The sequence below is a fragment of the Heliangelus exortis genome, chromosome 6 (assembly GCF_036169615.1).
Source record: "Heliangelus exortis chromosome 6, bHelExo1.hap1, whole genome shotgun sequence".
Lineage (NCBI taxonomy): Eukaryota > Metazoa > Chordata > Aves > Apodiformes > Trochilidae > Heliangelus > Heliangelus exortis.
The window spans coordinates 12554574-12577028 of NC_092427.1; the positions used below are offsets into that span (position 1 = coordinate 12554574).

At 46.9% G+C, this 22455-nt stretch overlaps 1 protein-coding gene across 1 annotated transcript; it reads right to left on the reverse strand.

Moving 5' to 3' along the window:
* Positions 1-996: 996 nt before the first annotated feature.
* INHBB (inhibin subunit beta B) lies at positions 997-5988 on the reverse strand. Its single transcript, XM_071746731.1, has 2 exons — positions 5048-5988; positions 997-2390 (listed from the first exon to the last, which is right to left on the reverse strand). The coding sequence occupies exons 1-2, from the start codon at positions 5448-5450 to the stop codon at positions 1615-1617; spliced, it is 1179 nt and encodes a 392-aa protein (XP_071602832.1). The 5' UTR covers positions 5451-5988; the 3' UTR covers positions 997-1614.
* Between the last annotated feature and the right edge of the window lie 16467 nt (positions 5989-22455).

The following is a 22455-nucleotide window of genomic DNA, read 5'->3' on the forward strand; positions in this document are numbered from 1 at the left end:
ATTATAACTAATATGTTGGCCTCTTTGGTTCCAAAATTTATGTATAATACATTTAACTGTATTCATTTTTTGCTGCTATAAAAATAACATTTTTTTCAAATGGCAGTTTTTTGACTAATCATGCAACTAAATCAGTGCAAACATTAAAAGCAATCATTCGCTTTAAAAAAGAAGCAAAAGATTTAATTTCAAGTATAAAAAAATATAAAAAAGTCATATCATAAGTCCAGTTTTGTCTAGTATGGGTCAACACTTTAAATTGCATAGCTCATGCGGCACCTGTTTACCTAGATAGTGAGCAAAGATAAGTGCACTATCAAGTACCACTTTTCAAGGCATTGAAATTTGCAAGTGCTATTATACGTGCATTCAAGCAGTTTACAAGTGCTATGCTGTATCATTATTTTCTGATCTTTATGGCCATCCTCGACACCTCCCGGTAAGGAAATTGAAAGCATTCTCCTCTCTCCTCCTTCCCAAGACTCGTTAAAATGTTCCTTGCCTGTTATTAAACGCACTGCACTTTTCAGAAAGTCTCCACTCCGTTACTGCCCCTTCTCTTTAGGGTTCATTGGTTTAGCCGTGGCGGTGGTTGCTTGTTTGCTCATCCTCCATGTGACGTGTCCTTGCTGAGTCCCCCGTTGAAGAACACCGATTGCAACTTTGACTTTTTGTTCTCCAAACAGCGAGAGATGCCAGCGATCAACTCAGTCCAGATACGGTGTTGGATCCCCTGCTAGTGGGCAGTTAAAGCATCGGATCACGCCAGCCCAGCTTGTGACTTCTCAATGGTCAGATGCTAGAAATACAGCAGTTGCTGACACATCTGTCCCCTTTTCTCTCTCTCTCTGATGGTACCACACAGTTCCTTACTGGAAGTGCTGTAGGAAGATGTGGGTATCCATGATGTTTACATTTATATAAAGTTAAATTAAGAGGAATTTATCACCTCCCAAGGCAGGTGTCCTGCAGCTTCCCATTAGACCTAAGAGGTGATGGTCGACTTTATTTCTGCCTTTTTTTTTATTATTTTTTTTTTTTAAATTTTCTAAGTTTGGTCATTTAGACACCTGCTTGCAAGAATCCGTCGTGCTCTCGCAGTCTGTGTTTTTGCCTGAGCAAAGGGAGCTCATCTCGGTGTGGCTTCACCGGCAGGCGGGGAAACAGCTGCTCAGCCGTTCACTCGTACTGGCAGGCATTTAGGTCTGCTGTCACTGGTCACTGACTTTCTGTGCTCATGTCCCTTTTCCGAGCTGCCTCGTGTGTGTGTGTCTGTGTCTGCGTGTGTGTGTGTGTCTGAGCGCGTGTTTGTGTGCGTGCCCACGTTCTGTGTGTGTGTCTTTAAGATATTTCATAGCATTAACTTATAAGTGGTAGAATATATAAGTGTCCAAGATTCACAAACTGCCACTGTCCTGACACCAAAGTGAAATGATTTTTTTTCTTTTTTTTTTTTTTTCCTTTTTTTTTTTTTTGTCAAACTTTTCCACAGTGACTTTCCAACACTGATGCCTGGATACACAGTGAAACTTCCTCCAACACCATCTCGTACAGGAATGTTTCTCTCTCTCTCTCTCTCTCTCTCTCTCTCCCCCCCAAAAAACACACCTTAAATCAAGCACAACCACATTCTTCCACAATCATATTGGGAACGTCCCTTTTCACAATGTTGTATTCATCATCAAAGTACAGCATTGACATTGTGCTAAGTTTGGTTGGAATGCAACAGGAGTTCACGGTGCCCGGGTTCAGCCCCCGCATTCGGTACTGATTCACGACAGCGGTGTGAAAGGAGGAAGCCGACCCCGGGACGCCGGCCAAGTAGGCCGGGCAGCTCCCTTCACAGTAATTCCCATAGTAACCTGATGGTGCTATGATCCAGTCATTCCACCCAATGAGTCTGAAGTCAATGTAAAACTGTTGCCTGCAACATAGATTGGTCCTGCCATCGCACTCCAGGCCTCTTTTCCGGATCCTGTGTTTGTTATCGGCGAGGCGGGCTTGCACCACTAAAAAAGGCCGGTGGGATTCCTCCCCGGGGTCCACATAAATTGGCAGCACTGAATACTCTTCACAGCCCTCACATTGAACATCCAAGTTCAGTCTCCTTTCTCCTCTCTCAAACAGAGCCTGGATGGCCTCTGTCATGGGAAAAGTGTGCCAACCACTTCTTTTGAGATCAACTTTCTTTTCAACCACATTCCACTTGTTGCTAGTGTCCGGGTCTTGGAAATAGACTTTGACTCTTACTTTTCGCCTGCTGCCTTTCTCTAAGACATATGGAAGCAGCTTCAAGTAAAGCCACAGGCTGGCTTGAACGACAAACAAGTTCTGGTTCCCTTCATTCGAGATGAAGAAATAGAGGCGGACTCTAGATGAGGCCAGATCGTCTGCAAGATAAGGAGATCAGCAAGATTAAGTCAAAAAGGAAACGTTAACTTTCGTGCCATTCTGGACTGAGGGAAAATGCTAGAGCACAGCGGATCGAGAGAGCAGCGACAGGCTGAGCTGGCCAGAAAGCAGGCACTGAATCAGGTATCCACACTTTGCTATCGAAACACGTTGAAAAGGGACTTCCCACAGCAATGTTCACCAGTGGGCTGCATTTCGATGTGTCAGATCCACCGACACTCGTAAGAGCTCTCCAGAATATGGGGTTTTTTTCCAGCCAGCCAGCTTTAAAGACACTACGGCAACACTTTGAAAAGACCGACACTAGGGCTCTCCTATCTTCTGGGCTTAAGATCGATAAATTTCAGCTATCTGCCAATTCTCACGGGGAGACCCTTTCAGTAACCACTGAAACGTCAATGACAAACTAGAGATTTTGTTTTGATTTTCATGTGTTCTCGTCGCGGCTTAACAGGGAGGATTCACGAGATGGAGAGGAATATATTTCAGTAACGTGCCTGCTTCTCCAGCTCATCACGCTAACCTCCACTTACTCTGGTAGAATATATGCTGTTATTAATGGTTTCAATCTCTGCCTTTTTCCCCCCAAAATTATAAACTCCCCTGCAAGGCGAGGCAATGAAGCGGCTGCTCTCGCTGTAATGCCATTACTGACTGTTCTCAATGAGCTTTTCAATGACACCAGATTTAAAGGAGCGAAATTGTCACTGAAAAACAAATGTCACCAAATGTCAGACATAAGCCCTTATTTGTAAACAAAAGAGCCTGCTGCACGAAATGTTTCAGAAATAGCAACAGTCCTGCAATTTTGTACTGTAAGTCCTACCTAAATCTGTAGTTGATAAATGTGCAAGCTGGCCTTTACAGTGGAGGCTGTAATTCTGGTCCTTGAATCAAACCCTCCCAATCGCTATTTAAAATTATTGCTGGAAAGGCATTTCTCATCTCTCCTTATCTATTTTGTTTCTTTCTGTAGAGAGCAAAATGCACATTTTTTTAAAAAAATCCCTTTTCCTAAGAATCTTTAATATTTTTGTCAATCGCTGAATGGGATTTTTTGCATAGTCGGTGTCTTCATTTGTTACCCTAGATGCCTTTCAAATGTGCCTCCAGGGGCCATTCAGTACCTTGTAATATTTCAGGGACAGAAATATTCACTGTGTTTGTCTACATTTTACATGAAGTACATTTTGGAAGTGTTACAAAAGCCAGAGATTAATTGAATACCAAACGGAAGCACAAGCCCACCCTAGATCTCCCAACAACAGCCTGTTAAAAATAATAAACCCAAAAATGTACCTTAAGAAAGCCTTTTGCATGTTAGTAAAGACAAAACTTTATAAACTGTGGCAACAGTGACAGAAAAAGAACAGCACGGTGTTGCTGCACCGATCCACATCACTTGTGTTGTGTGAGATTGCGTGTGCCCATAAATTTTGTATGTGAATATAACAAGCATATGTATAATGCAACAGATCCCATAGATACTGTAAATGTATATGCCTTTGGTATGTGGGAGGGCAGATAAAGAAGATGAGTGGGCAGCATACAGGATAGAAAGAGATTTATTTTGTGGACAAATGATACATAGATGCCACAGAAAGATAGAGGGGGAAAAGAAAAAAAAAAAGAACTGAGCGATAGAGCGATGAAGGAGAGGAGATATGGACAGATAGACAGCAGGGAGCTAATTTGCAGAATGATGGTGTTATGGCCAGATGTGCAAAGTTCACAGGCACAGCGGTTGCACAGATAAACTGCGGGAAAGCTACGCTGAAGGGATTCTGAGGCACATAACTGCAATGGCTGGACAGGACTGAGATGGCTGGTACCGTGGGATGGATGGCACAGTTAGTAAGCGACCCAATGGACAGAAAGGAGACAGACACACTTGGTAGGAGGCTGCAAGCACTGGACAAACAGACAAGGCCAACACTATGTATGGAAGCTAAATAAATGGGAAACCATCGGAGAGGGAGGAAAGGCAAATGCAAGCTTCAACAGAGAGATGCATGCACTGAACCAGATGAACATGAACGTGCAGGGCAGGCAGACGGGGTGAGGGATGCAAGAGATGGAGCGGGACAGGCAGAGGACAGACAGTGGGATGCACAAGGACAGAGGCAAGAGATGGTGCAGCTGGAAGGACCGCTGGAGGGGAATCGGGGCATGGGGGCTGCAGAGGAATGGACGAACACAGCCAGGGGAGTTGCAGGGCAGAACGCGGGGAGAAGCCTGGGCACAGGGACAGAAGGCGGGAGGACGGAAAGGTAGCAGGCAGAACCGGGGTTTGAGGGTGTGGGGCAGAAGGGAGAGCGGCTGAGGCGGAGGGCAAGTGGGTAAGCCCAGCAGCCAGATGCCCGCAGCAGGCAGGGGGACAGACAAGGTGCAGAGAGGGATAGGAAGCGGGGCCAGCCAAGGTCGGTCAGGGAAACTGCCCGGGGTCAGGCAGGGGGACAGAGGGCGGTTAGGACGACAGGCAAGGCGAGCGGGGAGACTGAGAGGGGTCAAGCAGGGGAGCTGGCAGGGGCGAGGCAGAACAGGCAGGGAGATGTAGTGCAGGGCAGGACAGGGGCCAAGGCCGGCGGGGCAGGGGAGAGCGGGCGGCTGGGGAGCGGGTCCGGGCGGCGCCCACCTGTCTCGGCGAAGCTGATGATCTCGGAGACGGGGTCGTGGGCCGGGGGCCCGGCGCTCGCCTGCCCGTCCAGGCTGGGGATCTCCACGCGGCCGTCCTCCCGCACCTTGCCGGCGTGCAGCTTGCGCAGCGCCGTGACCATGGCCGCCTTGGGCACGGCGTGCGTGATGTTGGGCCGGTCCCGCATCTGCAGCCGGCTCAGGATGTGCCTCTTCACCGCCTCCAGGAAATCCCCGTCCACCTTGCCCGGCTCCTCGGGCCGCCGGAAGCCGCAGGAGGTGCATGTGTCCTGCGGGGAGCCGCCGGCGGGGGCCGGCGGGGTCGGGGTGGCCGCGGCACCCAACAGGAGCAGCCCGCAGGCCAGCAGCGCGGCCAGCACCCCCCGGCGAGCCGCCCCGTCCATGGCGGAGGAGCGGGGGGCCGAGCTGGGGGCCGCCCCGGAGCGCCGCAGGGAGCCCGTCTGCAGGCAGCGCCGCTCCCTGCGCTCCGCGGCGCGGAGGGGGCGGTGGCAGCCAAGCCGGGGGGGCCGCAACCGCTCCGCGCAGGGGGGGAGCCGCGGCGGAGGGAGGGGGCGGCCGGGGAAGCGGCGTGTGCCGCCGGGGAGGCGGAGGGGGGGAAAGGCTGCACACGCAGGCACCGAGGGCGAAGTTGGGGGGTGGAGGGGGGGGGTGGGGGGGTAGCAGGCTTCGCGTGCACGGAGAGCCCGGCTCGACGGGGGAGGGGGACGGCAGCAGGTGAGGGGGTGGCTGCGGAGCCCAGGGAGGAGGGAGGGGGAGCGGGGAGCGAGTTGGAGGTGCGAGGGGAGCAGGGGAGAGGCGGCGGCGCGCTGCCCCGGTGCCCCGCGCCGCTTCAGAGGGGCATCCCCGGGCGCAGCCGCTCCTGGTCCATCGCTCGCTTCGGCAGGTCCGGGCGGGCCGCGGAGAGGAGCTCTTTAGTCCAGCGTCATTGAGGGGGGTCAGGGAGATAAACGAAGCAGATTTATATACAATCCAATTTATAGCCTGGAAGGAGGGGGGGTTGGGGGGGGGAGAAATGCCACTTGTACCCCCCCGCCCACTCCGCCCCCGCAAGACAACAATCCACAGGCCGTGGGTGCAGGTCTCTCAGCAGGTCGGCCCCGCGCCGCGCCGCTCGGTTGTCCCCTTCAGCGCCCGCTGCTTCTCAACGTGCCATCAAAGTTGACCCGGAGCATAGCTGGGGAGGGGGCCGGGGGCGGCGGGAAGGGGGTACGCGGCTGGCAGCTCCACAGTTGCGAGTCTTCTCCCCCCACCGCCCCGCTTATTATCAGCAAGATGCTTTTATTTTCAAAGCAGCGCCGAGGGTCCGGAGTCCGGCGAGGATGCTGCGGCGGCGCCCGGCGCTGCCCTCCACCGCGGGCAGCGGCACCGCACGCTGAGCGGCCGCGGAACAGGGAATCGGCTCGATCCCGGCGATCCCAGGAGAAGCTGCACGGATCCACTCGTTCAGACCAGCTCTTCAGCTCGCTCCCTCGTTCGCTCTTTTTAAACAATATCTCCCTTGTTGGTGGTTTGGGATTTATTATTATTATTGTTATTATTATTATTATTTTAAGTGTGATTTTTGTTGTTGTTGTTGCTGCTGCTGCTCCAGTTAATCTGTCTCTCCCTCTCCCTCTCTCCGCGTCTTTTTGATCTTTCGCTCGCCTTGTGCTGGCTTGAACGCTGTGTTTTGTTTTGTTTTGGTTTTTTTTAACGCGTCTGATGTTCCCTCTCGGATCCGCAGTGGAAGGTCTCGGGGAAGCGGCTCGCTCCTCGCTTATCTTCCTCTGATCTCCTCCTGCTAATTTTCCCCCCCTGCAAAATCACGACATTGTGGCACTTTCTACTGAAACTTTTATACAGGAGTTAAAACCACGTGGGAACTCCAACCTATAACAGAGACGCCATGGGTTCCTCACTATTTAGGAGATTAAGTTAAGTCTTTTGCCCCCTGGGCTATTACAGTAACTTCCTGATGTGGAAATATTAACTATGCTGTTTCTTTAACTCCCCCCGTCCTGTCCCTCCCGGTTCCTCCAAACACACCCACCGCACACCGACCGGCGTCCCGGTCCCGTCCCTGACGGACGGACCCCAAGCGGCAGCAACCCCGACCCTCCCTCCCTCCCTCCCCGTCCGGGACATGGATGCCCCCCTTCCCCCCGGTGTTCCTTCCCTTTTAAGCACTTGAAAGAATAAGTCATTAGAAAGTTTACCGTCGAGTTGGCTTTGCGACGGGGCGGGTTTCTGTTTGTTTGTTTGAATGGGCCGGGTAATCGGGGCGGGTGCCGGGGATTGTGTGTTTTCCGTGGGGCAAGAGGGACGCGGGCGCGGAGCCTGGCGGACACAGCGCAGGGTAGGGGGAGGTGGAGGGGGGGAAAAGAGAGGGGGCAGCCGAGGAGGGGAGATAACGGGAACGCATCGCTCCCGCAACCGCGGCTGGAGCCGGCAGGAGTGCCGGTCCTGCCCGTGCCTTGGGAACGGCTTTTCTTCCGCGGGGCAGTCCCGGACTCTGGGGGCGGCCGCGTTTCCCCCGCTCCTCAGTCAGGGGTCAGGAGAGGTTCCCCCCACCAGCCCAGCCCGGGGGCGAGCAGCGGGGGAGGGGGCGGGAGCCCGCGGCACTTCCGCGGCACTACAGCGAGCCGCGGTGCCCCGCGCAACCCCCGAACCCCGCAGCGCAGCTACGCCCGGAGCCAGGCACCTGCAGAGGGGCAGCGGCGCGGCTCACCTGCGCGGTCCCCCCGGCCCCCTGAGCGCTCCCTGCCCTGCAGCCGCGGCCGCTGCGCGGTGCCCCGCGGCCCTGCGCGCCGCCGCCGGGGGAAGGCTGTGCCGAGGGCGCCCCCTCTGGGCCGCGGGGGGAAGCGGGCGGGGGCTGCGCTGGGCCGGAGCTGCCAGGGCGGGGGCCGCGCCGCCCCTCTCGCCGCCGCTCCCGGGGACGGAGGCAGCGGCGGTCGCAGGGGTCAGAGGGCCGGTCTGGCAGAGGCAGGGCTTGGATGCACAGGATGAAGCCTGCGGGCTCACAGCCGGGCAGAGGAGTGCGTCGGGCTGAGCCTCTCACATCCCAGGAGCGGGCCCAGGCAGCAGCGATGCTGCCTGTTCTCAGTCCATCTCTCTTATTTTCTTTTTTTTTTTTTTTTTTTTTTTTCCCTTTTTCCTTTTTTTAAAAAAAACAAACAAACAAACCAAACAAAATTTCAAGAATGAAAGCAAATCTCAAGACCTTCATCTTTATCACTGAGATGAATTCTGGTTTTCAAGGAGCAGCAGAAACAGGACCCACGAATTTCAAACATGACAGCAAAGGAGCCCCTTCCGATCATTTCAGTTTTTTAAAGAACTAAACCTCTTATATATCCCTGGCTGCAAGGACGTGAGCTCCCTTAGTTGAGTCACTAACACAAGCAATGCAGGAGCTTAGAGAGGGTCAACTGGAGGATCAGCTCATTACTGTGATTTAAAACTGGAAGGGACAAATGCTGTTTTCATCATAAACATTTTCCTTCTTATTCTGTCCTGCAAAAGGGAAGGCACTGTATGCTGTGCTTAAAAAAACACGTTGCAATCCCAATCTGATTATGTTGTTTTTTTCTATGCATACAGTCTAATTTCACACACAGTAGTGTAATTCAAAGGTAAATCCTCAGTATCACTGGAGCTACCCTGACAGATCAGAATTAGACAGAGTATTTCCTCCCTGCCAGTAACAGGTTCTGAATGGAAAGCTTGGAATGTAAAAAAAGAAATAATGCTAAAAATCCAATCACTCTGACATCCTGTGAGCTAATAAGAGCACGTGAATGCAACAAGCTTAGTACTTCACAGTAATTAATTTGACAGCAAAGAGCTAGCAAGAAAACAACCGGCAGAGCAGTGATGACTGCTTCATAGAGGTCACTGTCAAGCAAGAAATAGGTGCAAACACAGTCCTTCTCCCTTTGAAAACAACTATTTCATTGCCCCAGTGAAAACACAAATGTCAAAGAGGAAAAATATCAAATCTTTGGTGGGGATAACAAGTCTGGAAAGGTATTTCTAGCAGTAAAACAAGGTAGAAATTTTTTTTTACATATAGTGATTTTTAATCATCCCTGTTACTCCCTACAGTGGCATGTTTTGGGTTTTTCTTTTCCTTTTTCCCCTCTCTGTCTTGGTTAGCCAAAGCCATTTTGTGTATTCAAATTTTAGGAAGACTTATCTTCTCTAGCAATTACTAAGAAACTAATACACCAATAACCTCTATTGTTATTTAAAGTACATCCAACACAGCATTCTGGAGGCAGCACTCACACAATGGACTCTCTGGCTTCCTCCTACAGAAGAACTTAATCAAACCCTAGATGCTGTCAGGAAGAAGAGGCTACAGGGAGTGCAAACAGGGAAAGAAATGTGCCATTCAATTTCTAATCTTGCTCAGGGAGCATGGCCTATTGATTGGGACATAAAGCTCTGTTAATTTTAAGATCTCCTCAGCTTTCAGTTCTTTCCCTTGGGCATAAACTTGTTGCTTACATAGAGTGGCTGAACTCAGGGAAAGGATAGCTTCACCCTCCCCCCAGCTCTGCTCCCCTCCCCTCTATTCTATTTGTTCTGAGCTCATCGCTGTGAGGATACATTTTCACACACACCTTCTCAAACCGGCTGCTGTTCCTCTGATTCAGGGTCATGCTTTTCCATGCATTAAGTGCAGGGGGGAAACCGGGAAGGAAATAGCTGGGATTTGTGCTCTGTGGGCAAGCACATGGTTTGCTGGTGCACCCTGCCGTGAGGAGGTACAGTATCAGAGTATTTTCTGTGGAAACATCAAGTCTCATGACTGGAACCTGATGTTTATTAATGCTACGGTATAATGAAATCAGTATAAACTGAGATCCTCAGCCAGTGTAAATCGGTCTGTTTCTGAGGCATCAAACCACGACAGGTTTTCCTCTGTAGCCTAGATATTTGCTTATGCACATTTTTCTCAGAGGGAGGCAGATGCAGAAGTCACACTTTTGGAGAGGCCAATTCGTGCAGCCCCACACCTTCCCGAGTCGGTGGGAAGCTCTAGAAACTGAGCAAACAGTGATGGCACAGGGCAGCAGCTCTGTGTTTCCATGATGCCCTCAGTGGGACTGTAAACAATTTACACTAGCAAAGGATCTAGCCCCTCACATACTGCCAAAGCACCTTTTATGCTCTTAAACTATTAATAATATCAATTAGGCAATCTTACTAATCCCTTTGAGGAAGGATTTTCCGTGCAGTACTCTACTGATGGCTGAACTGTATAAAGCTTCATAGATGAGGCCTGGTTATCACTAGAAATGCTTCTCCTTTGATAACCAGCAAATATAAGTTTTACTAGCACAAGCATTTTCTTCTGTAAGCGTTTCCCAACTAGAATAAGCTGTATTGGCAAAAGCACTTTTTTTTTTTTTTTTTTTTTTTGTTCACATAGCTACATCTACAAGAGGGATTTTTGCACGTAATGAAACACAATCTGTTTTAAATGGCACTTCAGAAGAGCACTGCTATCCCACAGAAGTTTCAAGGCTAGACCTTGAAGTATGTACTTCTGCCTTGTATCTGAAAGAACTGTTTACAAGGTGGCCATTGTCATCTTGCTGGAAATACAGGGAAACAGAGATGCATGGTTACAGGGCAGGCTGGGAGAGCTGTGCTCTATCCAGAATTTGTATTCATGCCATTCTTTTGCTTTAGATGAAATTATGTGGCCATAATCAGACCGATTCCTCACCGTGCACAACTACTTTTAAAACAACTACAACAAAAACAGGGTGTTTCAAAAGCACTGTAATTCTGTAGAAGGGAAAAGTCCTACTGAAAATCAAGTAAGTGTAAATGCCATTCTGAACTGTCTGAACATTTTCTGAACTGGCAAAAGTAGACCTAACACATGAAAAAAAGAACATTAAGAGGTTAATCTGTCTCCTTCACTCCCACCCATGCTTCTTTAACCGAAAACTGTCTGTTAACAGAGATCTGTCCTCTAAAGAAAGGGTCTTATGAAGACCACTTGGAAAAAGCTCCCTTCCTGCATAGCTGGCAGAAACAAGGGACCTCACCAAACAGGGAACTCCTCATCTCAAGCAGGTACAACAACAATCTGGAAGATGAATCACAGAGAAATAAAATAGAACCCTCAACATTTTTTTTTTTACGAGCACCTATTGAATGCCAGCTCGTCTCAGAAGTGCCAGGCAGGATGGGGATGTGTGTGTGGGGGGGGGCAGCAATACAGGGTTGCAGGGGATACTCACGGCCTCAGCTTCCCGCTCGCACCGCACCTGCTTTAACATGGCTGGAGTCCCCCTCCCTTCAGCTCAGCTTCCTGGCAGTGCTTCACAGACAACACGCTGGCCGGTAGGTCCCCTTCAATGACCCCTTGTTACTCCAGGAAGGTTTGGATCCAATCTCTCAGGTTTGCTGTGGAGACCGACGCACAGGTGGACGTCACGTAACGCGAGCGATGCAGCTTGGTGCCTCGCCTCAGGGAGGGCTCTGCACAAAGCAGTGTGCCCCTTGGCAAAGGAACCAAGTTCAGGGATCTGCTTCACTTTCCAAAGTAAAAGGACTGAACACCATTGGGCGGATGCCCCGTGTGATATTCAAAAGCTATCTGCTGCTTGGTGACAGCCCAGAAATGCTCTTGTTTTCCTTGCACAGCCTGTCCTCTGCAGTCCAAAGCTGTAGCCTTATAAACCAGGCAGTGACTTCCTCTGAAGTTGCTTGTATTGACCTAAATAGGTTGGGGCGGGTGAGGACACACAGGCAACATGAAAAAGCTGTGCTGGTTGCCCAACAAAGAAGTGTCTGCTTTGTGGTGAGCACTTTTAACATATAAGCACTTTTAACATACTGTTAAAGAACATGATTTTCATGTTTGCTTAAGTTCACACCAAAAGCCTTGCAAAGTAGCAAAGTGAGTGTAAGTAGAATCTGCATTTAAGTGGTAAACAAAATATTTAAAACTTGACTTCTCATAATTTGAACACTACATACTGAGGCAATACATTTAGAAGTCCCCTGGTATATTTGTTCTATACATTCAGCTCTGATTGATACATCTAACAGATCAGGAAAATAAACAGTAAGATGGAGCAATGTGAACATCAGCTGCCCTGAAAACATCAGTGATTATCAGGCACTGGTGACAAGATGGAGAGGTTCCCCTCCAATTTTAAATGGAACTCATTAGTAAAAAAATCATGATACCTTTGCAGTGCCATAACAGAAAGAGGGTACAGGATCTCAAGTCATCTCATGAGAAACAATCAGTAGCATTTGATGAGTACTTCAACAAAAGACACCTTCTCTTTCCTACAAGCAAGTAGTCAGACGGGAAGGAAGTGTCCACTCCTACTGCCTATAGGACAGCCTGCAGTCAGAAGACCTCAACTCAGGCCTGAATTTCTTTCTCTTCACCCTATTTTCACTAGCTGTAACATGAGGGTGACAGCATTCAACCTTCTGTTAGCTGCTTTGAAATCAAGAGGAGAAAAGCAGGGTACAGGAGTTCATCCTCTTTGCACAGCAAAAGCATATTTTGGTCTTTTCATATGTAATTGGCCAGTTTTGCTTTCTCTAAGTCTTTTGTTATGTCAAATCAAAATTGTTGTGCAGTTTGGCTGTATGCACAACAGCACTGGATTGGGTTTTTAAAAATGATTGTGATAAGGTTGACTGATGCACTCACTGCTGGCACAAGGAGCAGAGCAAGAACTGAGCCAGGGCCTCCTGTAACACCACCAAAGTCCCCCAGTTCAAGGAAGGAGAATCTTCCTCTTGGGCAGAACAGCAGCACTGTCACAGTGGAGTTCTGTAGAGATATCCCAGCTAAGAGTTGCCCCACATGATTTACAGTCATTTGCCCAGTGCTATTTTGGTAATGCAGGCTTTTAAGAACAATATCCATGCTGCATGACCTTCCACAGTTGCTACATTGACATGAGCTACAAGCAAGGTCCTCCACTACCACCCATCACTGATGTTCCAGTCCTACTAAATGGCATGAGAGAGATGTTTAAAATTTCTGAACCACCTTCAGCCCTGCTCAGTATTAATCATAACTCAGCGCTGCCTGTCCCCTCATGAAGGAATAGCACAAATATGCCACGGGGTTAAAACAAAACAGATTGGAAATGCCATATGACTTGAATGCTAACATTCACCATTTCTTCCAAAACACCTGAAACAGCACAGACACCATGACAGCCCAGGCTGTCCTGTTGACCAAGATGTTTACTGAGATGTCCCCTCAAAGCTGTTTAAGATTGCTGGAGTTCTCCACTCCCTAGGTTACAAACAAGTCTTCATTTTCTGTTATTTCCCTGCCATGATCTCCTCAGAATTTGGCAGCTTATTAGTAAAAACAACTCTAAAACATCTCCACAGCCCTTTGTCATATCTGAGCAAAAATCTTGCCCCCACCCCAACATTTATTGCTGTGGTTTAAGGCCTTACTTAGAGCATCATTAAGAATAAATCATAGTATGTGAAAATATTACTGTGAAATACACTAGTGCTATTACACAAAGGCAAGAAAACAAACCACGGCTCTGTAGACAGCCAGAACAGGAGCACATGGGTCATATTAAGCAGACATTGAGTCTACCAAACCTACACCAGTACTGAAGTATTATGAAGAGCTACAACAGGAAAGAGAGTTCTAGGTTTCTTTGCTTAAAAGATGAGAGAGAGGGCCTAGGGGAGGGGAATGCATGAAAAAGAAAAGGATGAATCTTTTTCTTTTTCTTTTTTTTTGGCTACTCCAGATGGGGTTTTCCTCTGTTTAAATGCTGAAGGACAGAAAGATTTTAAATTAAAATCTTAATAAATATAGCCCTGAGGCTAGTAACATTATTACATCCAAGATGATTACAGCAACTAAGCCACAAAAGAAATATATATATATATATTTATTTGAAGCATAATAAGCCTCAGTATTTAGCTGGGAGAAGGCTGGGCAGCTAACTGACTTCCAAACCAGTGAATTTTCCATTCCACTCTGCTGAAAGGATAAACCAACATGGCACATATTTAGCAGGGCTTGGTTTCTTCTCTGTACAAGGCAGAGTTATTACTGCTTATACTTTATATAAATAAAATTACAGTTGCTCTGATCATGTGCGTGAGGGTTGGCAGCAAAGAGCCCCAAGTTTGAAATATGCAATAGGAGATATGGATAATTAGTGAGCCTCATAAAGAGCAATCTAGGTCCTCCAGCTCGCTTGAGTGAGGAATGTTCTCCTTGAAACATTTGCCTTTTTCAGCTGATCCTAGTCTCAAGCAAAGGTGCTGCACTTTAGTTGTTTGTGTGGAGTTTTATTTTAATTATGGGAATGTTTTAGTAAAGAATACAGGGAAAACACAGGGATACAAAGGAAAGGATACAAGCTGATAAAGATGATTAAATCATAGAGCGACTGTGGAGTGGGTCATGAAGTGTTATAATCCCCAACTCCCCTCTGCTTTCTGCCTCAATGTGTTAATGCATCACACTTTAGTACAGTGACACTTTCAGCCCTAGGTGGAAATTCACACATGATGAAGAGGTGGAGGAGGATTTCCAGATGGTCAGACCTCAGGGAGTGCGAAAAGGTGGGGGGAGGAAGGGAAAAACTGCTGAAGGGAATCGGACTTCGGTCACATCAGTAATTTCCAGCTGAAAATGGAATATTAAAAAAACCCCAAAAAACAAACCACAACACAACAATAACAAAAAAAAACACCCAAAAACCAACCACCAGTGATCCCATACCAGAGCCAGGTGTGTTCAGGCCTGGATGTTATGTGTGATAAATCCTTACCATCTCTGGTGTGAAAGATCCCTGGGAAATATTAGTTTGTACGTGTGCAAGAGTGAAAGGTGTGAGCTTCGTTCCCTTGGCCAAATTTCAGCATGGGTACTAAAGCTTCCCAACACAGCCCTCATTTGTTGTTTTGTTCTCCACTGCACCTCTTTAGTAGAGGTTATTACAGAGTGGTACTTGCACTGAATTGAGCACAAATTCTCCCTCCAGTAAAAGCTGTATTTGGCTGCTGCACATCCTTTGGGACACTCTTCTGCAAGGGCCACTTCTCCAAGAGCAGCGAAGGGCACTGAGACAGAGAAAATGCAAGGCTTGCAGCCAACTGGTCCCATCACACCCCAAAACAGGCCTCACTTTCCCTTTAGGGGAGCATAAGGCAGCAGCTGCTATCACACAGCTGGACTTCTTTAAGAAGATTTTATTTACTGTGGTCATTTGGGGGAAATGGGAAGGTAGTCATGGTCCAGAGTTCAAGGGGTCTAGTCTAGGTGAGAGAGGCTAGGACTGTACAAAGAATTAGCAATAGGTGGTATTTTGTACAGACACAGTTCTTTCCAGATGTCAGGGTTAAGGGAAATTTAAGAGAATCAATTACTGAAGCATCACAATTCCCCTATATTAGTAGAGGTAGAGATAGTGTCTCCATCATGACTGAAAGTAAACATTAGGTATGATGGCTCACACTGCATTTCTAAGGGGTTTTGCCTCATTTTCTTACATGTTCTTTGTGTAAGAGCACTTCCCCTACTACAAAATGGACACTAGAGATGGCAATGGTACACAGTCACAACAGAAAGGAATGCTTTGTTTAATATCATCAGTACAATTGCATGAAATTTACCTGTATTCCCCAGGTAAATTGCAACAAAATAAACTGACCACAGCATGGTGAGCTACTTGGACAAATCTCACATTATTATTCCATCTCACAGTTTCCACTTTGGGAAAATGTTTGTTGTATGTCCTTCACTCCCCATACAAATCATGTTCTATATGCAGGTCAGGAAAAAGCTCAGGCAGACAAGACACTGCTTTGCCTTATTCAGCTTCAGTTCAACTTCAAATCATCCAAATAATGGACTCTATATGCTATAATCACTCACGTCATAGCAAAATGTAAAGAAACCTCCAGCATTTGGTGCAGTAGTGATTTCCACAATGATATGCCCAAGATGCCCAGGTGCTCACCACTGGCTTTAGTGGCAAGCCAAAAGCCTCTGAACATCATAAAGCCTGTAGCATCCACCTTTGTTTGAAGTTTGGACTTCAGTGCCTTATAATGATTAGATGAATATCTCTGACTTTCTTCCCTCAGTGCAGCAGGTGTTTTCAGTCTGCCCACCTTCCAGATCAGGTGTCCAAAAAAGCAGTAACAAATATAGTTTTTTCTTCCCTTTCTCTAAAAGAGCTCAAGGTGGGTGGAAGGGATGGGCATAGGCTATTTTTGTTCATACCTTAATTTAGCCAGAAGTCCAAGGTTTAAAGGAAGAAGAGCTGGGCTCAGTCCACTTGCCCACCTGAGCTGAGTCCTGGGAAGTGTGAGAGACGGGTCAGGTCTTCTCAGAAGGAACAGGCTGTGGGGTGATGATGGGGTTCATGAGGGCTTTCCAAGCCTTTGTTGAGTTGGTGTGTGACTGAAAGGAACATGATCCCACATCTCTCTAGGTAGAAAGTTCAGACAGTCACAAGGCCAGGCCTCCTTGCTTCCCATCCTGCTAGCCAAAAGATCTGGAACAACCTACTTCACAAGACCAGCTTTAAGAGGACAGAAGCAATCCCCTCCCTGGCACAGAGCACACCCTGGTAAGTTCACTCTGCTTGGAGAGGAGACACATACACACTCCCTGGGGCAGAAGGGAATTGAGCTGTGTGAAATTCCCCATATTCAGCACCAGCCTTTTGAGCACTGAACACGGTGTATACAAAACACCCCCACGCTGCCAACCACCCTGCCTTTCCCTTGCAAGAATGGACCCACGCTCTGTTTCTGGAAGCAAGCCAAGAGAGTGTCTAAAACGTGAAGCCCAAGGGATGCTCTGCCCCCAGGCAAGGTAGATTTAAGGGCTGTGTTCCCCAGGGCTTGCTCAGGCAGCAAAGCAGCCTCTTGGGTTTGGTGGCTGCCATTTCGAGGTGATGCATGGCACGGGAAGCTCTGCTACAAAAGGCAAAGATCTGGACTGTCTGCTGGCTGCCAAGAACAGGCATCACAACATGCCACAGTGATTTTTACCTTCTTTTAAGGTAAAAAGACCTTTCTTAGGCCTGATTCCCCCAAACTGAAACAACTCTGCCATTGCCATGCTAGCAGTCCACAAAGCAGTAGCAGATGGAGCTCCCCCAGAGTCCAAACCGCTGTGCAATTAACGCTGTACAGATCCAGGTCTGCTCAAAGAGTGGGCATTAAAGGAGAGCAAAGAGATCACAAATTAAAGTTGCCAAGTGACCCTTACCCCTCGCTAAGTGACAATGCACAAACGAACTTGCAGAATTGAGCCTGTAGCAAAAATGGTCCTGCTGTAATTTATCTTCTGTCTAGGTAACAGGGCTGCATTTTTTTAACAGTAGCTGTTCAAGAACAGTGAAAGAAAACAGGTGTAACTAAGGGTAGATTTGAACAAGGCAAACACTTAACTGTATGGATTAAGACTTGAAAGCAAACACGTGATTGGTGTCAGCTGGTGGAGATTTCTTACAGCAGAAGTGGAAGACCTGAAGGAATTGAAAAGTAAATGGAAAGAAGCAGAGTATTCGCCCATAACATTACTGCTGTTGTCAACTATTGCAGGAATGCACAAGGAAGGAATAAACAGGTCCCCATCCCCACAGCTGGATGTTTTGTTATTTAGCAGAGACCACCCAGTACACAGCTGAGAAGAATTATTCTTCTCACCATGGCTCTAAAGCTTTTATTCTGGTTTTGGGCTTCTGACACAAAAATACTTACAAAAGGCCCTCCTAGCAAAAAATGCCTAGCATCTTTAACCAAGAAGCCAAAATTAACAACCTTGTTAAGATACTTTTCTCACCCTCATCCCTTGGGTTAGCTCTCAAAACAAGAGAAACCGCAAAGGAGCCAGTGACAACGAAGAGAGAATCTACTGGCAGCAGAGAGAAGAAGGGGTTGCACCCTGTGCACATCACTTGCTGCAGCCTGTCTGGGGTGACAGCGTTGTCAGCAGGAAAGGGTTACCTGGAGAGGTGGAGCTCTAGGACTGCTTGGAAACTGGCATGGATGCTGCAGAGCTTTTCACCTTTTGCTTCCTTAGCTTTGCAGAGCAAGTCACAGGCTGCAAGCCCATTCCAGTTTCTATATTCAGGATAGGTCTTCATTGACTTGATCAACTCTAAGTCCGGTGTTGTTTGTTTGGTTGGTTTTGTTTGGTGTTTTGTGGGTTTTTGTGGGTTTTTGTGTTTTTTCCTAGGAAGAAAGGAAGAGAACAGAAAGTAAAACATGCATCTCTTTGTCATGGACTCAAATTTCAAATGCTTCAAACCTATTTAATACTTAGATTTTACCGGATTTTTGTCTCATGGGGAAGACTGTTCCCCTGGAACCTATATCCCCGTTTCTTTCCAAAAAAGAACAAAAGATAAGTTTTAACTTGGTGTTGATGCAATATTCACCCCACCCAGAACAGTGTAACCAACTTTGAAAGCTCATGTAAAAAACATGAAGAGTAATTTTTACTTAGCTCTTGTTATGAACAATTCAGAGATAAGAAACAAGGCAAGACACGTCTCAGCTGCAAGTGTGAACATGATCTCAACACTGCAACATTTTCCTTGCCTGGCTAGAGATGGGTTGGCAGCATGAGGTATATGAAGGTAGGTTACAGGTGACAAGAATGTAAAAAGCCCATTATTAAAGTAGGTGTAAGCAGTCTTGAAACTTCATTAGGGCCAGAGAATTCAGCCCCGGTCATGGCACCTGCTTGGTTATTCTCTAGAAATTAACATGAAGTAAATATTATAAACTAGAAGCTAAGATGGAGAGGATTCAAATGCTTTTCCTGTCCTTTAACTGGGAAGCAGATGGAAAGGAGCTTGTATCATGGACAAACTCCACATGCTTTCCTCTTCCATGAGAGAAATGAAGTTTTCTGCATCAAAGTTTTCACCAGGTGAGGAGGACAGGTCATTTGCTATTGTCCAACTGCAACTACAGAAGTGGGGTGAACTGCAGTGTGTTAGAGGTGCATTTAAGCACTGACCTATTTTTGTTCATCTGCCATGGGAGAGACATGTGGAAACATTGTGGTTTGATGGGTTTGATTAAAAATATGCTAATGAATAAAGAAAATTAAGTGCATCCCTTGGGCTCCTGGCAAGCTTCCAAGACAGGCACTGGGACCACCAACAGGGGGTCCTTATGCTTCAGCTTTTGCAATCTTTCAGATTTCCTCTGCAGAGGACAGTGACCCAGCAGAAACAGGGCTTAAAGTTAAGTGGTTTTTGTGTCCTGCCTCTGCTCCTCTCCAAATACCACGATATTTTAAAATTTATGCCCCAGGTGCTGGAATCTGTAAGCATAAGAACACCTTTGTTTTCATTGAAAAAAATACTTCTACTATCATTGCTGAAGAAAGAAAGCTTGCAAACATGAAGCAAGGGTACTCAAAAGGCTTGGAAACAAAGACTGTGAAAGTGAACTCCAAGTTCATTTTCTAAAGCATCTCATTATTTCTAAACCAAATGTAGTTTGGGAGGCCTGACTTATGGTTTTCAAGCTCCCCAGGCAAAGCTGCAAATGTGGCCTTTATTCCCACGCAGGAACAGCTCTGCCTGCCCTCCTCTTTCCATATTGTTCAGGGAGGGGAAAGGGGGGGGAAAAAAGAACAAAAAAAACCCAACAAAAAACAGTAAAACAACTCAAACAGGCACGATGCTACCCTCTGCTCCACAACTGCTTGCTGCACTACCATCATCCCTCAAACTTATTTACTTAAGGTACCACATGAGAAAGCTCTAACCCAGCTGTAGGAATTGATGAATCACATGCTCTGCTGCTGTTCCTCAGGTGGGAAGCAGCTCTCACTGAAGTCTGGTGTCCAGCTCTCCTCCCAGTGCTCATAATCCTTCTGGCAGTAGTTGTTCTTCCCATAGGCTGATTCACTCAGTTCTCCTGCAGTCTTCAGAGAGGAAACAGGGCAGCTGCCCAAAGCTGGGGACATGAGTGCCTGTCACCCACTGGCACTGCTCAGCAATTAACTGGAGTCACCAGGAGTGAAAGGAAAGAGCAGCTCATGTTCAGTTCTGCTGTCTGAACCCTGGCAGAACTAGGAAGATCCGAAACTTAGGGGTAAAGATGAACCTCCAATGACGAAGAACCAAGCAGGACTAGAAAGAAATTAAAACAGAGACCTCAGAGTGGAAAACATTATTCCACAGCCATGACCAGGGCACTAACTAGAGTAGTTGCATTTAAAACCAAACACCTAGTCCACCCTAAAGGCACTTGTTCAGCAACCTAGGAGGTTTTGGTTTTCATAGCTCTACCTCCCAAACCAGAAAAAAAGTTTTGCCTTCTGATTTTCTGTCATTCTGGGCAAGGATCTTTCTGTCAGAGAGCTCCATGTCTGAGCAGAAGCACTTCTCTCAGGTTCTCAGAAAGCTCTTCTAAAACTGAAAAGCCAGGTGAACTTTTAGGAGCGAAACTGCAAGCTATCCTGGTCAATGTTGCCATGATGGCTTTCATTTAGAAGCAAGAAAGAACATGGCTATTTTTTTTAGACAATTAATCCTTCCCCCAGTCCACAGTTGTTTTCCTTGTTTACACATACAGAAGTGTAATGCCATCATTTTGTGGGGAGGGTAATCATGTTACAGAGCACTCTTACAGACCACAAATTGAGAAACATTCATCTAAACAGCAAGTTCAGTTTGTTGTATGTGTTTTCTTTTTAAAACCAAAACAGAGCACTATTAAGCAGTAAGAAGTAGCTTTCCCTGTCTCTCAGTGCTACATGTAAGCACAAGTTTGTCCTTGAATTCTTGTATTTGGCCTACGAAGCCAACATGAATAAAGCATCTGATACCCTGACTTTAAAAACAAACTCTATAAACTCTGATTATATCAAAAACATGATTCTGCCTCAAAGCCAAGTAACAAAGCTCACTGAAGGGAACTTACTGTAAACTGTGGAGATTAATCAACTTTATTAGGAAGGCAACTGCAAAGCACATGGTCCCAGTCTCACCTCAGCATTTTACCTTCAACCACTTTGGAGTTACAAGGCTTAAGGGGCCATTTGCTATTTCCCTTGTTTTCCCACAATAGACTCTAAATAGTTTGTAGTTTGGGGGGAGGAGAATCTGAGGGGTGGAGAAAAAGATTTTTTAATAGGATATTCACCTTCAATATTGCAAAGAAAGAACAGCATCTTTAGTCACTCTCAGAAACAAGGTATTTTGTAATTCCAGTTCCATGGAATAATAAATATTCTTTCTGGCATGCAAATCAGTGCTCAGTGAGCAGAAGAAACAGAATGCAAACTGGTTTAATGCCATAGAAATCGTGAAGCCACCATCCTCATGAGAAACTGAATGTTCTACACACCACAATGTTTAGGCAATAATTAACATCAGCATTTGCATGCAAAAGAAAAAATTTAATTTAGAACGAGGTCTCCAACTGCATGAGAGTCATATGACATAACAACCAGAACATAAGAATCTAGTTAGCATAGATTTCTACATTTAATTCAGGTAGCAGATTAGTAGCAGCTACTTTTATGCTCTTCTGAGCACGCTGAAGAGCCCCCCTCCATGGTAGAGCTTCTCTTAACTTAAGCCACAAGATGGAGCCAACAGTTCTCAGGAAGCTGTCTCAGTACCACCTCCGGCAGCCGTAGAGCACTTAACAGGCAGAACCACAGTGGTTAAGTGCTCAGGCTGAAGCAGAACACATGAAAGCACAAAGGCAGTTGCGGAGCGATTCATGTGCAATCATTCTCCTGTTTGATCCTGCTGCAGCTTAAGAGAGACCTGCTCCTCCGAGGCACCCAGAGAACAACCGAAGAAAAAGTGTCATTCTGGGCTTTGGGTACAGCTATGTAATACAGCTGTGCTCCAAACCTTCTGTGCTGCTGCCTTCTATACAAGACATTTCATGATACCGTTTTTCTGCTGCAGAATATTTAGAACATTACTTTGCTGAAAAAGAGAGCTGTGTAAACCACCGTGGCAATCTCAAACACAGGGCAAACACCATGTAAAAAAGATTACATAAAAAAACCTCTAAAACCTGTCCGGAAGACATCAGCAAGGAGATGTTCCACTTCCAACTTCGTGGCAGCAGAAACTGCACCCAAAGCTTCCTGTGAATCCCATTTCTGTGCCGCTCCAAACTAAATGACACAACAGTGCAGCCCGTCCTGACCCATCCTGGCTGAGCCATCTCAGCTTCTCCACTCCAGTCTGTTCCTTGCAAACACAGCAAATGGAGCCTGGCACACTCGGAGGGCTAAGGACCAGTATCTCCGAACAATGTTGCTGTTCTGTTACTTGAGCCACAAGACAGACTGAAGAAACAGGAAAGAAACACTGTCATTTACACAGAGGACACAAGCTGCCTTGCCAGTTAGAAAAATCAACCGGG